This window comes from Antennarius striatus, chromosome 19 (assembly GCF_040054535.1).
Source record: "Antennarius striatus isolate MH-2024 chromosome 19, ASM4005453v1, whole genome shotgun sequence".
In the NCBI taxonomy this organism is placed as follows: domain Eukaryota; kingdom Metazoa; phylum Chordata; class Actinopteri; order Lophiiformes; family Antennariidae; genus Antennarius; species Antennarius striatus.
This window is the reverse complement of record NC_090794.1, coordinates 6,860,034-6,877,577: the sequence shown is the minus strand read 5'-3', so window position 1 is coordinate 6,877,577 and position 17,544 is coordinate 6,860,034. Positions and strand designations below refer to the sequence as shown.

The following is a 17,544-nucleotide window of genomic DNA, read 5'->3' as shown; positions in this document are numbered from 1 at the left end:
ACCACCGATGCTCAATCTGAAGAACTGCCACCACCAGCCTGCTCTCCTTGTTGAATTTAGTCTGAAAACAAGAACAGATTCCCGTATTCCCGTTCCTTCTGAGTTTTATAGATTGAAAAAACTAAGGAAAAAGTAAAAGACATGATTCTAGAAGAGATGAATGTGGAGAACGGAGACTAGTTTTTTTTCTTAATTTTGTCTGTTTTTTTAGTTTAGTAAAAAACCCACCTATTCTCTCTTTAATGTGATCACACAAACCCTGAATCACAAACAACAACACGCAATATTTAAATCATCATACCCCTACAAAATACATACATTTATACATTTTTAACTCACTATTTTTCTAAAGTACTTTTTTGTCAGCGATGCTTGAAATTCTTGCAGTCGTGTCACCTGTTAGCTCTAAAAAAAAAAGGTAATTACCAAAAATGAATGGCTTAATCTTGTACACCAATAAATAGCAAAACTAAACCAATTTGATTTCCGTCCACAAGCCGTGTCTAAATATAGAGGAAAACAGAGAGTGACAAAAGTTGCCAGACAGGTGTCTGACTCAGACAGAGTGATCCAGGAAGTTCACTGATGGCTTGCATTCAAAATGTTTTCAGCTCATGTGTAGACGCGCATTAAGCAAACATGAATGAGGATGACTTTTGATCTGAAAGGAGACCCTGTGGATGCTAGGGAACAATAAGAGGTAAACAAACAAACTCTTTATGATGTATTATTTTGTTAGCTTTCAGTCAGATGGAATCTTGTCTCAGCTTCTTAACTCAGTGAGGTCAGTGCTGTTCATTGTCAAGACACGTTGCAATCCCAGTTTCACCGAGGCCTCGTATGTTAATGGTAGTCATTAGCATGAGTCACCTGAGTCAATCTGCCGAGTCGTTCTTTTAGGGAGTTTTGAAAAGACCTGATTGTAAATAGGTGAAAGGTAATGTCGCAGACCATCCCCCCGTTCAGAGATGGCTTCTTCACTTTGACATGGTTTGCTTCTTTCACTCCTCAAACCATCTGTCTTCCATGTCCAACATCTGAACATCGGTGTCCTGAAATGAGTGTCCCTCTTCCTTGAGGTGAAGGAAGACTGCTGAGTCCTGACCTGTATGTTGGCTCTTTTGTGTTGAGCCATGCGTTTGTGTAGTGGTTGTTTGGTTTCCCCTACGTAGAAATCTGAGCATTCCTTGCTGCATTTAACTGCATGTCACAGGTTGCACTTCTGACTGTGGTGTGGGGTCTTTTGGGTGGACCAATCTTTATCTAAGGGTGTTGCTCGGCTTAATGGACAGGGTTTACAATTTTACAGGAACACTTTGGTGTTTAAGCATAAAAAAACAACAGCAACGTAATGTTAAAAGGATTTAAGATGCAAATTTATCTGCAGAAACTGAACTGGTCATATTCAGCTAATCAGATTTAGGTGATCTGCTCCTAGTAATAACAAAGTTAGTCTTAAAAAACCAAACCAATTTGGATTATTTACGTGTGCACAACATCCTTACATGAGTTAAAACATGGACAGGTTCCCAAAAGCTAAGAATTTGGTTGAACTGCATGAGTAACAACATAGAAACATTATAAAGCTATATATATTCATATAATTTGTGTATATGTATGAAATTTAAGGAAGGACGCGTCACAAAAACAGACATGTAATTTGTTGTGCAACTTCTTAAACCTATAGTCATGTGCATTTATGGATCTCTTGAGGACAACAGATTAATGATCAATCCTCTCACAGTCATTTAAGAGCATCAGTCTGCACGAATCCATACAAGCCACAGTTGCTTACACATTTTGAACTATTTGTGTCAAAGTTTCAGTTTATTTGTCATGACCATTGCTCACCTACGTAGGTTCTAATGTCAAAGTTTCAATATAACAAATGTCAGACCAGCATCTGCCTCCAGCAGCAGATGTAGCCATCAAAGTATGTGGAAGGCAGTCTGAAATAGATTCAGATTTTATTTTATATACATTAACTATATTACTCGCAATATCGACTCTCCAGATAATTTAACCCAAATCAGTCAAAATCATTTGAGCCCTCCTCCCCCTCATCATTGTGCAATTTCCTCTGGGATTACTAAAGAATCTCTCTCTCTCTCTCTCTCTCTCTCTCTCTATCTATCTATCTATCTATCTATCTATCTATCTATCTATCTATCTATCTATCTATCTATCTATCTATCTATCTATCTATCTATCTATCTATCTATCTATCTATCTATCTATCTATCTATCTATCTATCTATCTATCATCCATCCATCCTTCCATCCATCCATCCATCCATCCATCCATCCATCCATCTATCTATCTATCTATCCAAAGACGTACTGTATTTACTGTGACTAGTGTCATGAGAATCAGTCAAAGCAGAATCGATACAGATGCTGATAAACAGTTGCGTGTCAGTCTTAGAGGAAGTGAAATGAAGTTGCAGGAGCCACGTCTTTATTGAGATCCGTTTTTAAAACTCATGGGTTCTTCCTGGTACGTGCCCAACCCTTCTTCAGAGTTTCATGTATTTTCATGACAGCAGCATTAAGATTCTGTATCTCCTTGGTGCGATATTAGTCTCAAAACTTAAAGGGGTTTCCTGAGATGTTATTGTAGTGAATTTTGTGATGATTAGTTGAATAGAAGACAGAGAAAATAGATGAACAGCTTCAAAACAACATGAACAACATGCATAAGGTGTGATGTATTCTTCTATCAGATCAAGTCCCATTTCTTTTCTGTTGACAGCTGAATCCAGGGTCAAAACTCACATTGATTAAAATGAATTGCTACTGTAGACTCTGATGTAAATGTTGTCATGGTGACGTCTGGACTACCCAGATTTATCGAATACCAGACTAATTATCTTTCTTCCACGACATGTCACAAAAATTCCATAAACCGATACATTGGAAATAGTTCAGGGACTTTCTCCTGTCAATTAATCATTGTCTCACTAGTGGCATTTGGTCATGATGTAAACCACGAAAATGCTCCATGATGACATTCTTCAGAAGTTAAATCTACCGAAGCAGGACTTAAAATGAGATTAAGTTGCAGAAACGCAAATATTTCCCCAAGTAAGGATTGTAATAAATCAATAGATTAGACAGCAACTTCCTTCTCCAGGCATGACTCTCTCCAAAGGATGCACGTAAGATCAATATTCAAAAATAACTTTTTCGTATTAATACATTTAGAAATATGGTTGTAAATATTGAAAATTAAACCCTAAAATGTCTCAAACAAGCAGAATAATTCAGACTTTGTTTTTCCACTGCCCAGAACCTGTTGCCATAACTGCATTTTATGATTTTATAACAGTCGCAAAAAGGCTTTTGAGGGGATATTATTTGTCTGGAATATAACCACGAATATCTTTGATCCAAATGAGTAACTGTTGTTCTTGCATTCTTTCTTCAGTTGGGATGGGATTACCAAAGGCATCAGGAGCCATGGTTGTTTTTCTGGTTATATTCTACAATCTGAAGAACAGCCAGTCACAACCAGTGTTTAAGGTAAGAGCAACACCACATTCAGAGAACACAAATCCAACCAACACTGAATCAGTAAAGAGATGCTGGTGTATTGCAGCCAGTGTTGCAGGTTTACATGTCAGGAGAACTAATGAAAAGATCACTTCCTACCAAATAAAATGAACTAGTTCACATCATTAAAGGTGTATTCAAATTTTTGGCCGACATTACTAAAGTTCTGAAGTTAGACATTTATTCAGAAATTTTATTTACCCCTTACCCTTGATGTATTTACGTCCAAAAGGGACGTGCATTAATAAAAACCACAGTGAAAATAAATTACAAGGAAAAATCCAGAAGGGGAAGAGCAGGAAGCAAAGTTCATGGCAAAGCAGATGACGAACTGACAGTGGGCATGAGGGGTCACATGAGGGGTCACACGAGGGGTCACAGGGTGGAGCAGACAATGGAGGCCAGGCTGAGACCATCAGACACTCAAAGTGGAATGAAAATCAAGAGGGAAACACAACTTGACCACAGCAAAGAGAATACTGTACATGAGACACGCCCTGGGACATTATTACAAAACCAACCAACCCAGATTCATTGCACAAGTTGTGTTGCATGCACTGCTCCAGGAGAATATTCTAAACTCCCGCAGAACTACCACCCACATCCTCAGAAATACCAGACATTGTGGAAACACTTCTAAACAACTATTCATGCCAGATCTTTTTGGGTGTGAAAAATCCAGCCAACACATTTCAGATATTAACGACTAATCAGTCACTTGAGAGCCAGTTGGAAACTTATCTCTCATGTAAAAGCAATATTTCTCTCATGCATTCATAATAATTCTGGTTCAGATTTCCAAATTGTCAAGTTTCCGTGGACGAAATGCAGGATCTGGATCTGAATCTGGATCATGTGACAGGAGAGATTAATGTTATGTCTCTCATCTTCCAGAAAAATGATGCATTCATATCACTACTCAACAAAAACATGAACGTGTTCAGTGAATGGAGGGGGCACAATGGCCCAGTGGGCAGCACCAAAACATGGAATTTAGGTCAAAATCAATTTAGAACAGAGTGTGTGTGTGAGAGCATTTGTCTATCTCTGTGTGGCACTGCAATGCACTGGCTATGTGTCCTGGGTGTACCACACCTGTTGCCCGTATAAGTGAACGCCTTAACTGATCACCGCCGTTGTGTGCCTCAGCTCAGATCAGTGAGTGAAGAATGTGTTTATCAGCAGAAGGATATGAATTCTACACCAACATATGATTTGCTTTCAAGGTTCTTAGAGATTCAGAAAATTCTTTTGAAAAACCCAAGCATCTGAATCATCTCAGCTATGTCACGGAGGCAGCGCCACATCTCCACCCCTGTTTGTTATTGTATTGCCAGCCAATAAAAACTGGCCCTTTTTAATACATGTAATTTCATTTATCACCTCGGTGCTGCAACGTCATGAGTTGTTTGTGTTTACGCATTTTTAATTTTAATCAGATTCATCATTTTTCATGATATTGACAAAAGTAAGCCTCATTTTACAAATAAGTTGTTAAAATAAGTTCGGAAGTGGATTCAGAATCTGCGTCTGTACCTGCAGAAAAACAAACAAACAAACAAACAAACCTGTGTGACTGCAGAAAAGAAAGTCTGTGGTTTTTAAATATTTAAAATACTTCATGCTAGTAGATCGGCACAGTAGACACCTGAACATAACCGCATGAAACTTGTTTTCATCAGGAAATGTCATTCGAAAAGTCACTGAGCATTCATGAAAGGGAAAAAAGAGCAGGTGAGTCACATGACTATCAGCAGATTGTTTCCACGCTGCATCCGTCTCTGTCATTTGATTGTGTCTGTCTCATGTCTCCACAGACACGCCAAGCATCTCTCTTGACCTTCAAGTCTATATAAGGACAACTGACCTAGAGAATCTCCAAAGAGTTCTGAACACCATCAGTTTTCCTATATTAAACAGCACTTTTAATATTACCAGCATAAACCTCACAACAGGTAATAATGAAATGCTTTCAGGTTGTTTTGCTGTCTAACCAGAATGTCAGTACTGTTAAAGGACACTGCTCTTATGTGCTGCTGTCTGTCCACGTAGTTTGTGTACCAGGGTTGGAAACAGTCCAGTGTAGATGTGAGCAGAACTTTATGTGGTCAAGTGAAGCCTGCATGACCTACGGATCCTGCGATGACAGCATGGGAGACACATGTGGATGCATTAATGACCGTCCTGCTTCCGGCGAAATCTGCCAAACAAATCTAAGTAGGTTCAGTTCACTCACACACTGAGCAGTGGTCATCAGCATGGATTATGATGCCATTGAAAACCAAAATTGATACGAAATTTTTTTTCTTCCAAAAATCAATAATTATTACTTAAATATTACTTATTTAGAATAAATCAGTTAATCAGAAAATCAAAACAATCGTACTTAATTTAACATTTCCTGCTTTTGAAAATAGGTTCAAGATTGTACTTGCTTATACTGGTAGACTGTAGAAAATGTCATGTTTGTTCCTGCATTATGATGTTTCCCATTAAAAAATCTGATGGCTCAGGTTCTGCCTCATGTCTTGAAAGCACTTCATTATGGAAAAGAAAAAAAAAGTGTTTCCAGCTTAGTTTGAAAACAACCTACAGGCCGGGGTGAGCACAGAAGAGATTTTTAAAATACAGTGAAAGACAATATAAATCTAAGACAATCTAAGACAATCTAAATGTAGGAAATGAAGGTCTGTGTGCATTTTTCTGAAAATTCAAGCCAAATCTGATATTTAACAAAATGAAACTAATGTTTAAATCCAGGCAGAACTGACCTGTAATTGTGAATGTTGCTGTACGATATGGTGAGGATGCTATTTCTGGATATTCTCTTTCTTCCTCCACAGCCCAAAAAGAGATTGATCTGGTCCTTAACATTCCCAATGCACCAAATAACTTCTTCGCACAATTCAGGGAAGACATTGCAGATTTTCGTCTCCCCTTGGACATCATCCCTTACTCCTTAATACTAACTGACTTAATTTTCACCACAGGTAAAAATTTTGTTTGCTTATTTTCTTAGTGTTTCATCTAATCGTGAACGATTTACGCACAATGGCTGGAAGAGTTTTGACATTTCTTTGGCAGGTTGCTCGCTAAACCCCGATGGAGGACGGCAGTGTCAATGTGAAGATGGGTTTTTGTGGTCATGTGAAAGATGTGATACCTTCGGTGCGTGTAGAGGCAACACTGCAGAACAATGTGACTGCATAAACGGTCTTCCTTCTGATGACGTCTTCTGCCAACCAATCCCAGGTGAGGATTGCTATTTTTAACTGTTTAAATACAATAAAAACGCAACATACTGTATAGATATCTGTATCTGTCTTTCTACAGTATATCTATCTGGTTGTGGTTGTGTTGACTTTTCTGTCTAATCTAATAGTAAAGATGAAATATTACATACTGTATGTGGTGTAATTTCATCTTCAATGTTATTCCACAGATAACATCCAGTGTGGAACAGATACAGGTATGTAATGCTGAACAGGTTTATTTACCTAACATATATTTTTCCTGATGCCCAGAGTTCTCCTTACAAACCCGCCAACATCTGAGGTTATCACACAATAAATGTATTGATAGAGTTCATCTCCGTTGATAGCAAACATGACAGTCATCCTGGACCTGGCGTTTGACGAAGGTTTCAACAATGAAGACAACGCACTTTACATAATCACAAATGATATTGTAAGTCTTGATGTGTCATTCATTACAATGTCTGGTAGATGTTTTACCTCGATGTATATGGAGAATCCGTATTAAGCTGAATCTTACTTCTTCAAACAGATACAAGTTCAAACCGAGATACACATCACATCTAGAATAAGTGCTGAGTTACTCGGCTTCACGTAAGTCAAAAAGTTCCATTATTTGAAGATGAAGCTGCCACAGTGAATTTGAGAATGGCTGTTTAATCAATAATGTAGATCCGACAAACACTTTGGGAACACCTAAAATACTCAGTGGATTCATGGAGACTTATTTGCCCCATCAGATAAATCCTATTAAACCTATTGCATTTATATTATATTGTATTTAATATTGTATTTATCAGTAGAAATAGATAGAATCACATTGGATTGTGACAAAGACACTAAGCCTCAGAATGTTAGTGCAGTTTCACAAAGCAAGACCAGACCTGAACTCAATAAAGAGAGAAACTATTAATTAAAGCAGAACTTCCCTAGTAAAAACAAAAAAAGGCAGCACTGTTTTGATCAGCTTGTACTTACTCTTTATCCTTTTAGAGCCCCCTTTCCAAAAATAAAATGTAATAACTTTGTAAGCGCCTCGCTTGGCTTTTTTAAGAATGTGGGCGGTACACACGACACTATCTCATGAAATTTGGGAATTTTTTTTTTCTCATTCAAACGGTGTTCCAGATAAAACATTATAGGAATGAAAACCACAAAACAAATATATTCTATTTGCGTGCTGATATTTCACAACACACATCAATACAATTAATTATGAAACTATACTCATTCGATAGATTCAAATACATTCCTCATGTGGTTATAATAAGGTTCTAAATGGACTACAATGTATGCAATTGTTACTTTAATTGGATTTTAATTTGATTTAAATGTGTATTACAGGGAAGGAAGCACTATCATCCTATATAATGTGAGAGCAAACAGTTTTGGCATGAACGAACTTAGAAATGCACAAAATGGAATATTATCTGAGATGTCAAATCTTTTCCGTGTTATAATTGATGGTAAGCCACATTTACACAGTTGTGAAATATTTTGAAATACACAAAACTTAGGATTTTTTAACATTTGCATGAGCAATCTTTGCCATAGTAATAATATGTGATTTTTTTTGTACTTGATTGTTTAATTATTGTTTTTTTTTGTACCTGTTGCACAGAGGGAGAAACGCTAATGGTTCAGCCACCTGAAGTGTTTTTAGGTGGAACCTTGAATCTGTCATGTGGGCCTCCCCCAGAGTTTTTTAGTCCCAACTGGTCGGTGGAGTGGAGACGTAACAACGAGCCAGTAACAGAGGACAGCGTACACAGCTTTTCACGAATGAATGGAATGGCATTTTTAATTATTTCACCATTTTTTGACTTTAACATTGGTAAGGACAAGAGCTGGTCTCGTGAAAAAACATAATGTTTTATTTCCGTCTCACATTTTAGAATCATAGATAATGACCATGCAAGTGTGGTCTGGGACTTTTGCGATTGTGTTGTGAACTACGAAGAGTTTTGATGAAGGGTTTTGATTTTTATATTGTCTCCAATAGGCCAACAAACCAGCTCAGAAAATATTTGGAGGTCTTTTGTTTTCTTTAAATTCAATAAGCTTTAACCAATGAAAATTTGACAAATTTAGATGGTATTCATATTCGTAAAACTGACATAATATGGACTGTGGATGCTTATGTCAACCGTGCAGCCACTCAGTCCCAGCTATTAGACTTATTTGTTCATCCAGGTGCTATTAGACTAAATGAAAAGCAACTGCACTTGTTTTAAGGAGGACTTTTCACCGTTCATCCAAGCTGCCTTTTTCTTTCTGGAGGTGACTGGATTAAACTCAATGCACATCAGCCCTTAATTGAGTTTTGACAGTAGTTAGATCAATTGTGCTTTTCTTGAGAATGTCTAAATAATACTGTACATTTTCTGACAGTTCAACATATAGCCATCATGAATTCATGATGCCGGTGTCTACCCCATACTTGTTTTATATTACTGCCTTCACACTGATTTTATTGTAAATGATGATCACCTTTACTTTCAGGATTATATGAATGTAGGTTGATAGACGGCAACCTGACCTTTGTACAGACGTCCATGAGCGAAGTCACTGCCAGAGTGACGCCCGTGATCACCGTGTCACCAATCAGGATAACGATTGATTGTAGAGATCCAAGGGACGTACAGTTGAGTTGCTTGGTCAACGGAGACTTTCAGGTGGAGTTTGTAGGAATACCTGCTGCAGGTAAACCTGAAACTAAAGCTTTATAAAGATGAATCTATTCGGCAAAAATGTTTAGCAACTATATCAGGGAATCTTACAGTACATTTTTGATGTATACACATATCAGTAACGCTATGTTTTCTTCATCTTGGTTAACTTATATATGTTATATCTGTTTAGGCACAGGTCAGAATATCACCCATACGTTTTCCATTACCAGTTGTGAGAGCACAGAAGAAAGATTTGTTTGCCGAGTGTTAAACTTTCCAGAATTTTCCAGAGAAATAATTCTAGAATTATCTGCAGAGGGTAAGTACTGATCCAATTATGAAAGCATGCTACCAAGTCTGTGAATGCAGCGGGTTCGTGAATGCAGCAGGGAAAAAATTGATGGCTCAGCCGCAAAAGATCCGTTTTGTTGGGGTTTTTATTTTCACCAACAACAACCAGTGAAAAAATATTTACAGTGATAAAAACCCCACCAAAACTGATCTTTTGTGGCTGCACCATCAATTTTTCCCCCCGCTGCATTGACGAACCCGTGACACTGATCAAGAATTATTTTCCTACAATAAACTTCTATGAATAAATTTTCTTCTGTCCAGATTTTTTATGTTCCAATGACCCTGTCTTTGGCGATGGAAATATTGACGACAGGGTTGCAGGTCCCTGCGATGCAGAGAGTGTGGGAGAAATGATAGCAGTCTGTAGGGAAAACGGTCAATGGGAAATTGAACTGGACCTCTGTGTGCTGGCGGTGATTCAGATGCTACTCGACCGGTCAGAGGTGACCTTTTTCTCCATCTTGGACACCAAATGATTAAGTGTTACCACATGATGCCACAAAATACTCTTGTACCACAACTTTCATGTCATACATTCATAGACTTTTTTGCCAGACGTTACTTTTTCATGCGTAAAATCATATTCAAAGATATTATTGGCCAAAGAAACTTTAGTGCATTAGTATTTTGTATTCTTTTTCTGGAACCTCTAATCCTTTTTTTATCCTCCAACATTGATCTTTCAATAGACAGGTAGATAAGATAGACAGGTAATAGACATCAAAAAGTATCTCAATTACAATATCTGAAAACTTCTGAATTCTTCCTTTCATCCATGTTTTCCAGTGTAATTGAATACTCTGTATGTTACCAGATGGATTCCATATCACTGTATGCCTGGGAAACCCTATTTCTTGATGAAGATTTTTTTTAAAAATTTTATACCAGGATTAAATGCATTATTGATAGAAAAATGAATCCTTTTTGATAACCAAAGGTGTAAAAAGGTAAACAGACTTGATGGTGCCCACTTAGATCAGTTGCACTGATGTGACAGGAAGTGTCTAGTTTGCACCACATCCTTCAGTCACCTATACGTTGGATAACTTAGGGAAAATACTTTGAACTGTACATCTGAACAGATCCATTATCCAGGAGACAGAAGCCCAAACAAGTACCCTGTAAACATTCCGTTCTGCATGAACAGACACACCTAGTGCATAAGAAAGAGTTTGCTTTTATTAGGGGTAGTTGATGATTACTAGAACCGGTGCTGAGAATGGGTGTGTCATGCCAAAAGTAGAACTGGATGACATTATTTACAACATGATTTTAAGCCTGAAGTTTTGTATTTCCTATGTATTAAACGTGCTCCTCGTCGTCCCGTTGGGCTGGGAATGAGATGAAAACATGAAAGCACTTTTAGTCACTGTGCATTGTTCACTTATGCCACTAATGCTGTGACTTTTAAGTAAAAAGACATTATTGCTTATTTATTACATGCTCAAGTCAGATCGTATTTGCAGATAGTTTTATTCTATTTTTCTCTTTGTTTTTTGTGTTTGTTTGTTTTTTCTTTTTCTTTTCATCTAATGATACCAGCTTAAAATGATTAATCCTTTCAGGACCCAATCAACAACAACATACAACCCTCAGATGAGCCCAAATTCCAGTAAATCCCTTTGGAAACAGTTATTTTGTGTAAAGAGTTCAAAGTATGCATAAAAAAGTTTGTAGATTAGGAAAACGCTACAAACATGTGAACCCCGCTAGATAATGAGCACCATTTGATAAAATGCTAATGCTGTTTTCTTTCATATCTCACAGAACTTGACTGAAACCACACTGCCGTTATTCTTGGCCACTCTCAGTGCCGTCACTATGAACTTAACTGAGGATGTGGCTGAATCTCCTGCAACCATAACTGCCATTGTTCAAATATTAAACAACATAGCCAACACCTCTATCGCAATAACTCAGGAGACAATTACTGTAAGTGAGTTTCTCAGATGTGTCTGAAAGAATATACACTTTATTTCCTCTTGATCTAAGGTCCTCTTTCGTTTCCTTTAGGATATTCTGATCACAGTAGGAGAGCTTACCAGGGATGAGATGAGGGAAGCATGGGATTTTCTGAATATCAATGACACCAGAAACTTTGTGATAAATCTCAATAGCACTGGAAATGTGTCAACAACGAGAATCGCCGTTCAAAACACTGAAAGTGTCAGCTCAAGATTATTGCTATCTGTTGAGGTCTTCGCAAGCCGACTTCCCAGTGACTCGTTCGATGTTAACACAACCTTTGCCATCTTGAACAAAACGACATTCACAAACACTTTCAATGGGGATTTTAATTCCTCAGTGGAGATTGACATCCCAGAGTCCGATGGCGGAGAAGAGTCGCTCACCGTCATCACCTTTGCATCCATGGATAACGTCGTCCCTCCAAGGAACGAAGACAACGCTTCCTCACTTTTCATCAACGGGAGAGTTGTAATTGTTCAGTCCAGTGGAGACGTCAGTAACGTTTCGTTCACATTTGAAGTTTTAAACGATACTCTCCTGAGCCCTCAGTGTGTTTTCTGGAACTTCAGTCTCTTTGGTGAGCTGGGGGGGTGGGACAGTGAGGGATGCGAGTTGGTAATGCATGTAAACGAAAGCGTCACCTGTGCCTGCAACCACCTGACCCCATTCTCCATCCTGATGTCCCCGTTCGCTATAGACATCCCTGGCTTAGACATTTTGACCTATATTGGAGTTGGCATATCCATGGCTTCTTTGGTCATATGCCTCATTATCGAAGGTTATGTGTGGAGAAAAATAAGAAAGAACAACACCTCATACTTGCGTCACGTTTCCATCATTAATATCGCTTTATCTCTCCTGGTTGCCAACATTTGGTTCATCGTGGGGGCGGCTATTTCAGATTCAGAGAGGCAAGACTTGGACTCGTGCTCTGCAGCGACATTTTTTATCCATCTTTTCTACCTAGCCCTGTTCTTCTGGATGTTAGCTTCAGCTCTGCTGTTGCTTTACCGCACACTCAACCCCTTTGAAGGGGGTTTGTCAAAAAAGGCAATGTTGGCTATTGGATTCGTCATAGGATATGGATCACCTCTCCTCATCGCGACCATAACAGTAGCTGTAACCGCACCTAATGAAGAATACACCAGAAGAAATGGGATCTGTTGGCTCAATTATGACGAGTCTAAAGCCCTGCTGGCGTTTGTGGTCCCTGTGCTGACAATAATTGGAATAAACCTATTAATCCTGCTCATGGTGATGTATAAGATGCTGAGGAGAAGGGCAGTCAGAAATGCTGCTCATGTAGCTGAGAGAAACGTTCTCCTGGTCATCGTTCGGACGTTGCTTGTTCTCACACCCTTTTTTGGATTCACGTGGGGTCTGGGAGTTGGAACGGTGGTCAGCCCAGCAAATAGAGGAATCCATATTGCATTTGCATTCTTCAACTCACTCCAGGTACAAATGCATTATTATTATTATTATTATTATTATTATTATTATTATTATTATTATTATTATTATTATTATTATTATTATTATTATTATTATTATTATTGTTATTATTATAGCCGTATATCTGGTACCTGAACTCACACAACCCTCTTAGCTGACATTACTATTTGTTTCTTCTTTAAAGGGTTTCTTTATTTTGGTGTTTGGAACTCTGTTAGACAAAAAGGTATGTATGTCTCTATGTTATCTGTTTTAATTGCAGCTTTAAATGTAGAATCCGCTTAAAAGTGCAAAATGTTCTCTCCCTAAAATTGTATTGTTAATGTTTAATTAAAAAAATAATAACACTACAGCGCAAAGAAGAATCAAATGGCATCACGTAATAACAAACAATTATTTGCTAAATGTTTAAAAAAAATTTAAGAAGAGATTTGAAGACTTAATAGTGGATACCATTATCCAATACAACAGCATTAATAAAGGTGTATTATCTCAGGGGTTTTTTAGTTTTTCATGCAGAAAATAGGGGTGCAATGACCACTTTGGATTAGTTGAGTGTTGGGTGTGACAGATAAAAGTCTAGTTTTCATAAATACACTCGCGCGCATCAGATGCAAAAATAAGCAGAGAAACTTCATTTTTAGTCATGCGAGCAGTAAAAGTAGTGACTCACAAGAAATGAGACGGTACAACAGTTTGCTGTTCACTGTCACATTAGCTCTTGGTCGCTGTACATCAGTAATCTGCTGCAATCCAGGCATTTTTGGTCATGATGAATTTATAAGTAAATACAATTGTACATTTTAAGTCTTTGATATTTGATAAAAGAGTTTGTTTGAGTTTAATAGAACTGCACTGATTTTTGAGCATTAACATTTCAGGTGCAGTCAGAACTATCAATATCAAATCTGTCATCCACCTTTGGGACCAAGGTAAGGACAGTCTTCTAAATATTGACTTTTTTGTCAGCAGGTTCAGATAATATTCTATTCATGTTTATTCTTTTATTCCTGTTTTAGACCACCAGCACTTCAGGCGCATCATCAACTGGATTGGGCTTTTTCAGGAACTGGAGAAGAGGAAGAGGTAAGCTACAATTTAAAAGAGAGAAGGAATACATGAGTCCAATTCATGAACTTTTATCACCTGATGTTGGCTTATAACAGCTGGTTGATCCACTAATTTGGTCTGGATTGAAATATCTCAACTATTTGACAGATTGATGTTCAGTCATCCTAGAATGAATCGTAATGACTTTAATTCCCAGATTGTTCCTTCTTGATACTAAGCAGGTCAAGGTTCCATAGTGAGACTGATTGACTCACATTTAACATTTGATTCACTCATGCTAGATAGCAAAAAAAAAAAAGGATTAAGGGAAAATTAAAATAATGACTGTGGTCAGCATTAATGGCTGGCGGTGTTATTCTAGTTAACTGTGATTAGTAGTTGACAGTGACGTGCGGTGAGGTTCATGGCTGGTGAGGCATCACCATTTAATTATCAACAGTGAGTGAGTTATTTTTAAAGTCTCATAGCAGAATTATTTACACATACAAACTATAACACACAAATGAGCACATTTGATTAAAAACACGTTATGTTGTTACCTACACATTTGTTTATGTTACGTTTACTTATAAATGAAGTCCACGCGCCGCATAAAAGCATTAAAAAGATTTTTTTGAGTTGAGATACTGTAGGTAATGCTTGACTTGACTGTAATCCTTTGTCAAACAACAAGCTCAACATGTCTAACATGGCTCCAAACAGCTGTCATGTTTCTACTGACTGGATCATTTTGCTCTGATGCTGTTTTTTCAGATGGTTACAACACATCAGCTGGAACTGACGCCGTATCACAATCACAGACTGTATCACAGTCCAACGCGTCATGATTACTGCAGGCAGACACTCAGCAGCTGCAAGAACCAAGCAGCTTTTTTTTTCTCTTCATTTTAGCCATATTTAATTTTAAGTTTTATTTTTTGTTAATTGTATTGTTGTGCAGTGCACAATAATGTATAAGGACGAGTGTGTGTGTGTGTGTGTGTGTGTGCGTGTGCGTGTGCGTGTGTGTGTGTGTGTGTGTGTGTGTGTGTGTGTGTGTGTGCGTGCGATGAGACCTAAGTTTCTTTCAATTTACTCAAAGCATAAAAAAGTTTTCTTTGGACATTTAAAAGTATTCCTGACATCATTCTGAAAAATAAAATATCCGGAGAGAAAATGCAAAATGTCTCTTGTTTTGTTTTAGTTTGCCAATCAAATGAGCTGGACGAGGTCCAGCCTTCTCACACATCAGTGAACTTGTTTACCCAGTGGATGTCATCGCAAAGACAAGCTGACTTGGACAGGACTATCAGTCAAATAGAAATCCAAACAGGAAATGAAATTACCCCAAAAGTTTTTAATATCACATGCAGGAAGGAAGGAAGAGACTTTTTTGTTGTCCCTGCTGTCTTATTGAGTCTGTTGACACCATTTGCCATTAGTTTTCCTCATCAGATCACGTCACGATTAAATACTTTATCTCTTCCTTTCCACATGTAGAATGGGGATTATTTTGAACTTCTTCTTTCTTAAGTTTCTTGTCTTTCGTTCTTCACCTGACGACCTGACCTGTCAACTTCCTGTTAGGATTCACAGCTACAACTGAAGTCTTTTTTGAGACATTTGTATTGAACATATAATGATTCTAAGCCTCCTGATATAAAACAGAATACCCAAAGTCAACATTACAAGAGGCAAGCCATCCCTTCATGAAGTGATATGGCCTTTGAATCTCCTTATAATTTATTGAACAAGGAAGCGGTTTCCTGTGGGTAGACTTTTTCTTTTTTCTTTTTGTTAACCAAGCTTATTCCTAAAATGATTGACAGCTTTTCAAGAATATTTGAGTGAAGTTTAACAGTCAACTGAAGCCACAAGGAAATTTAAAAGGTGGTTAGTGAGGTGAGTCTTATCTTCTGACGACTTTAATATAAGGTGATTAAACATTCTTTGCAGTCAATGAAAGCGCCCCCTGGTGGTTATTTTAATAATGCAGGCTTCATGCACTTCCTCATTGCCTTTACTTTTCATACCCGTAGCATGTGCTGTATTACTCTCTATAGAGTCACTGGATGGGAGACATTTACAGTCAATATACATAAACAATCAGAAACACAAAAAGGGAACTTTTTGTAAGTCACATCACCAACCAGTTTTTAAAAGCAGAGGATTATCTTCACAGGAGTTTTACTTAATGGATTTGAAATCTCTTTTCCGTTTTTGTGCTGATTTTTTTTGAAGACCTCTTTCTCATTTTTTCAATAGTTTGCTTGAAACTCACTGCAGTATGATACTTTGATTATAAACTGTGGTGAGAGAAGCATTCAGATCTTTTAAGTGCAAGTCCCATTGTATCTGTGAAACCACCCATTTTGGTGACAATCAAAGATCTTCAGCTGCAGGTTTCGTGAGCCCAGACTAAGCTGGGCTCACTCCTTGACCTTCTCAAGGAGAATGTCTCATTTGGTAGGTAAATATCGATGGAAAGCTGGAACGCTCTGTGCGTATTTCAGTCAAGGCAATCCAAATGGAGAAATGTCATCCATGCAAATGGTCTTAAAACATCAGTGTCTTGTCCCCCCCCCCCCCCCCCCGCAGTACCCATCAACCTCAAGGCACTCTTCCTTCCCAGCATTGTACAGGCTGTCTAAGAGATAAGCTCATTTTCTTTGACTCCAATTTGACATATGCATGGTAGATATGAAGTACAGTTGGATTTCTGTTATAGCTGCAGCAAAGCTGACGGGTTAATCATCTGCATTCTGTACCATGCTAAGTGTAAAGCCAAGGTAAGAGCTTTTTATTCATATATTTTATACGTGAAACACATAAGACCATGGCAGCATTAGGCCAAATCTTTCTCAGTACAGATGGTTCTGTAACACTGATGCTTAAAAATGGGTAGAAGAATTGTATAAGGGACTATCTGTTTGTAGGTCAAAATAAAATGTTTGAACATTTAGTGGGGAAAAATTACCTTTTTATATAAGGACCTGTCCAACCACAACATTGTTGATGAGCTTTGAGCTCTTCCAAGCCATGAAATAGAGAGCTAATGCATTATAATGTGACATCATCCAGGTGGACATTTTTTGCTCATATGAAAAAGTGACTCTTTCCTATAGAAAATATTCTACACAAAGTTGTCAGGGGAATCAAAACTTGTTATACTATCTTATTATGAATGGAAGTATATATCAATATCCTCATTGGGATGACTGATAAAGAATATACATAAATAT

General features: G+C 37.8%; 1 protein-coding gene across 1 annotated transcript; it reads left to right on the top strand.

Moving 5' to 3' along the window:
• The first annotated feature begins 572 nt into the window (after positions 1-572).
• On the top strand, positions 573-15,385 carry LOC137613612 (adhesion G protein-coupled receptor F4-like). The gene is made up of 21 exons (XM_068342969.1): positions 573-700; positions 3,428-3,522; positions 5,235-5,286; positions 5,370-5,507; positions 5,605-5,769; positions 6,396-6,542; positions 6,637-6,804; positions 6,995-7,021; positions 7,154-7,239; positions 7,339-7,400; positions 8,151-8,272; positions 8,428-8,640; positions 9,309-9,509; positions 9,669-9,797; positions 10,094-10,275; positions 11,600-11,764; positions 11,846-13,255; positions 13,437-13,478; positions 14,134-14,184; positions 14,272-14,338; positions 15,077-15,385. Exons 2-21 carry the CDS (start codon positions 3,433-3,435, stop codon positions 15,148-15,150), a joined length of 3,591 nt encoding a protein of 1,196 aa, XP_068199070.1. The 5' UTR covers positions 573-700; positions 3,428-3,432; the 3' UTR covers positions 15,151-15,385.
• The last annotated feature ends 2,159 nt before the right edge of the window (positions 15,386-17,544 follow it).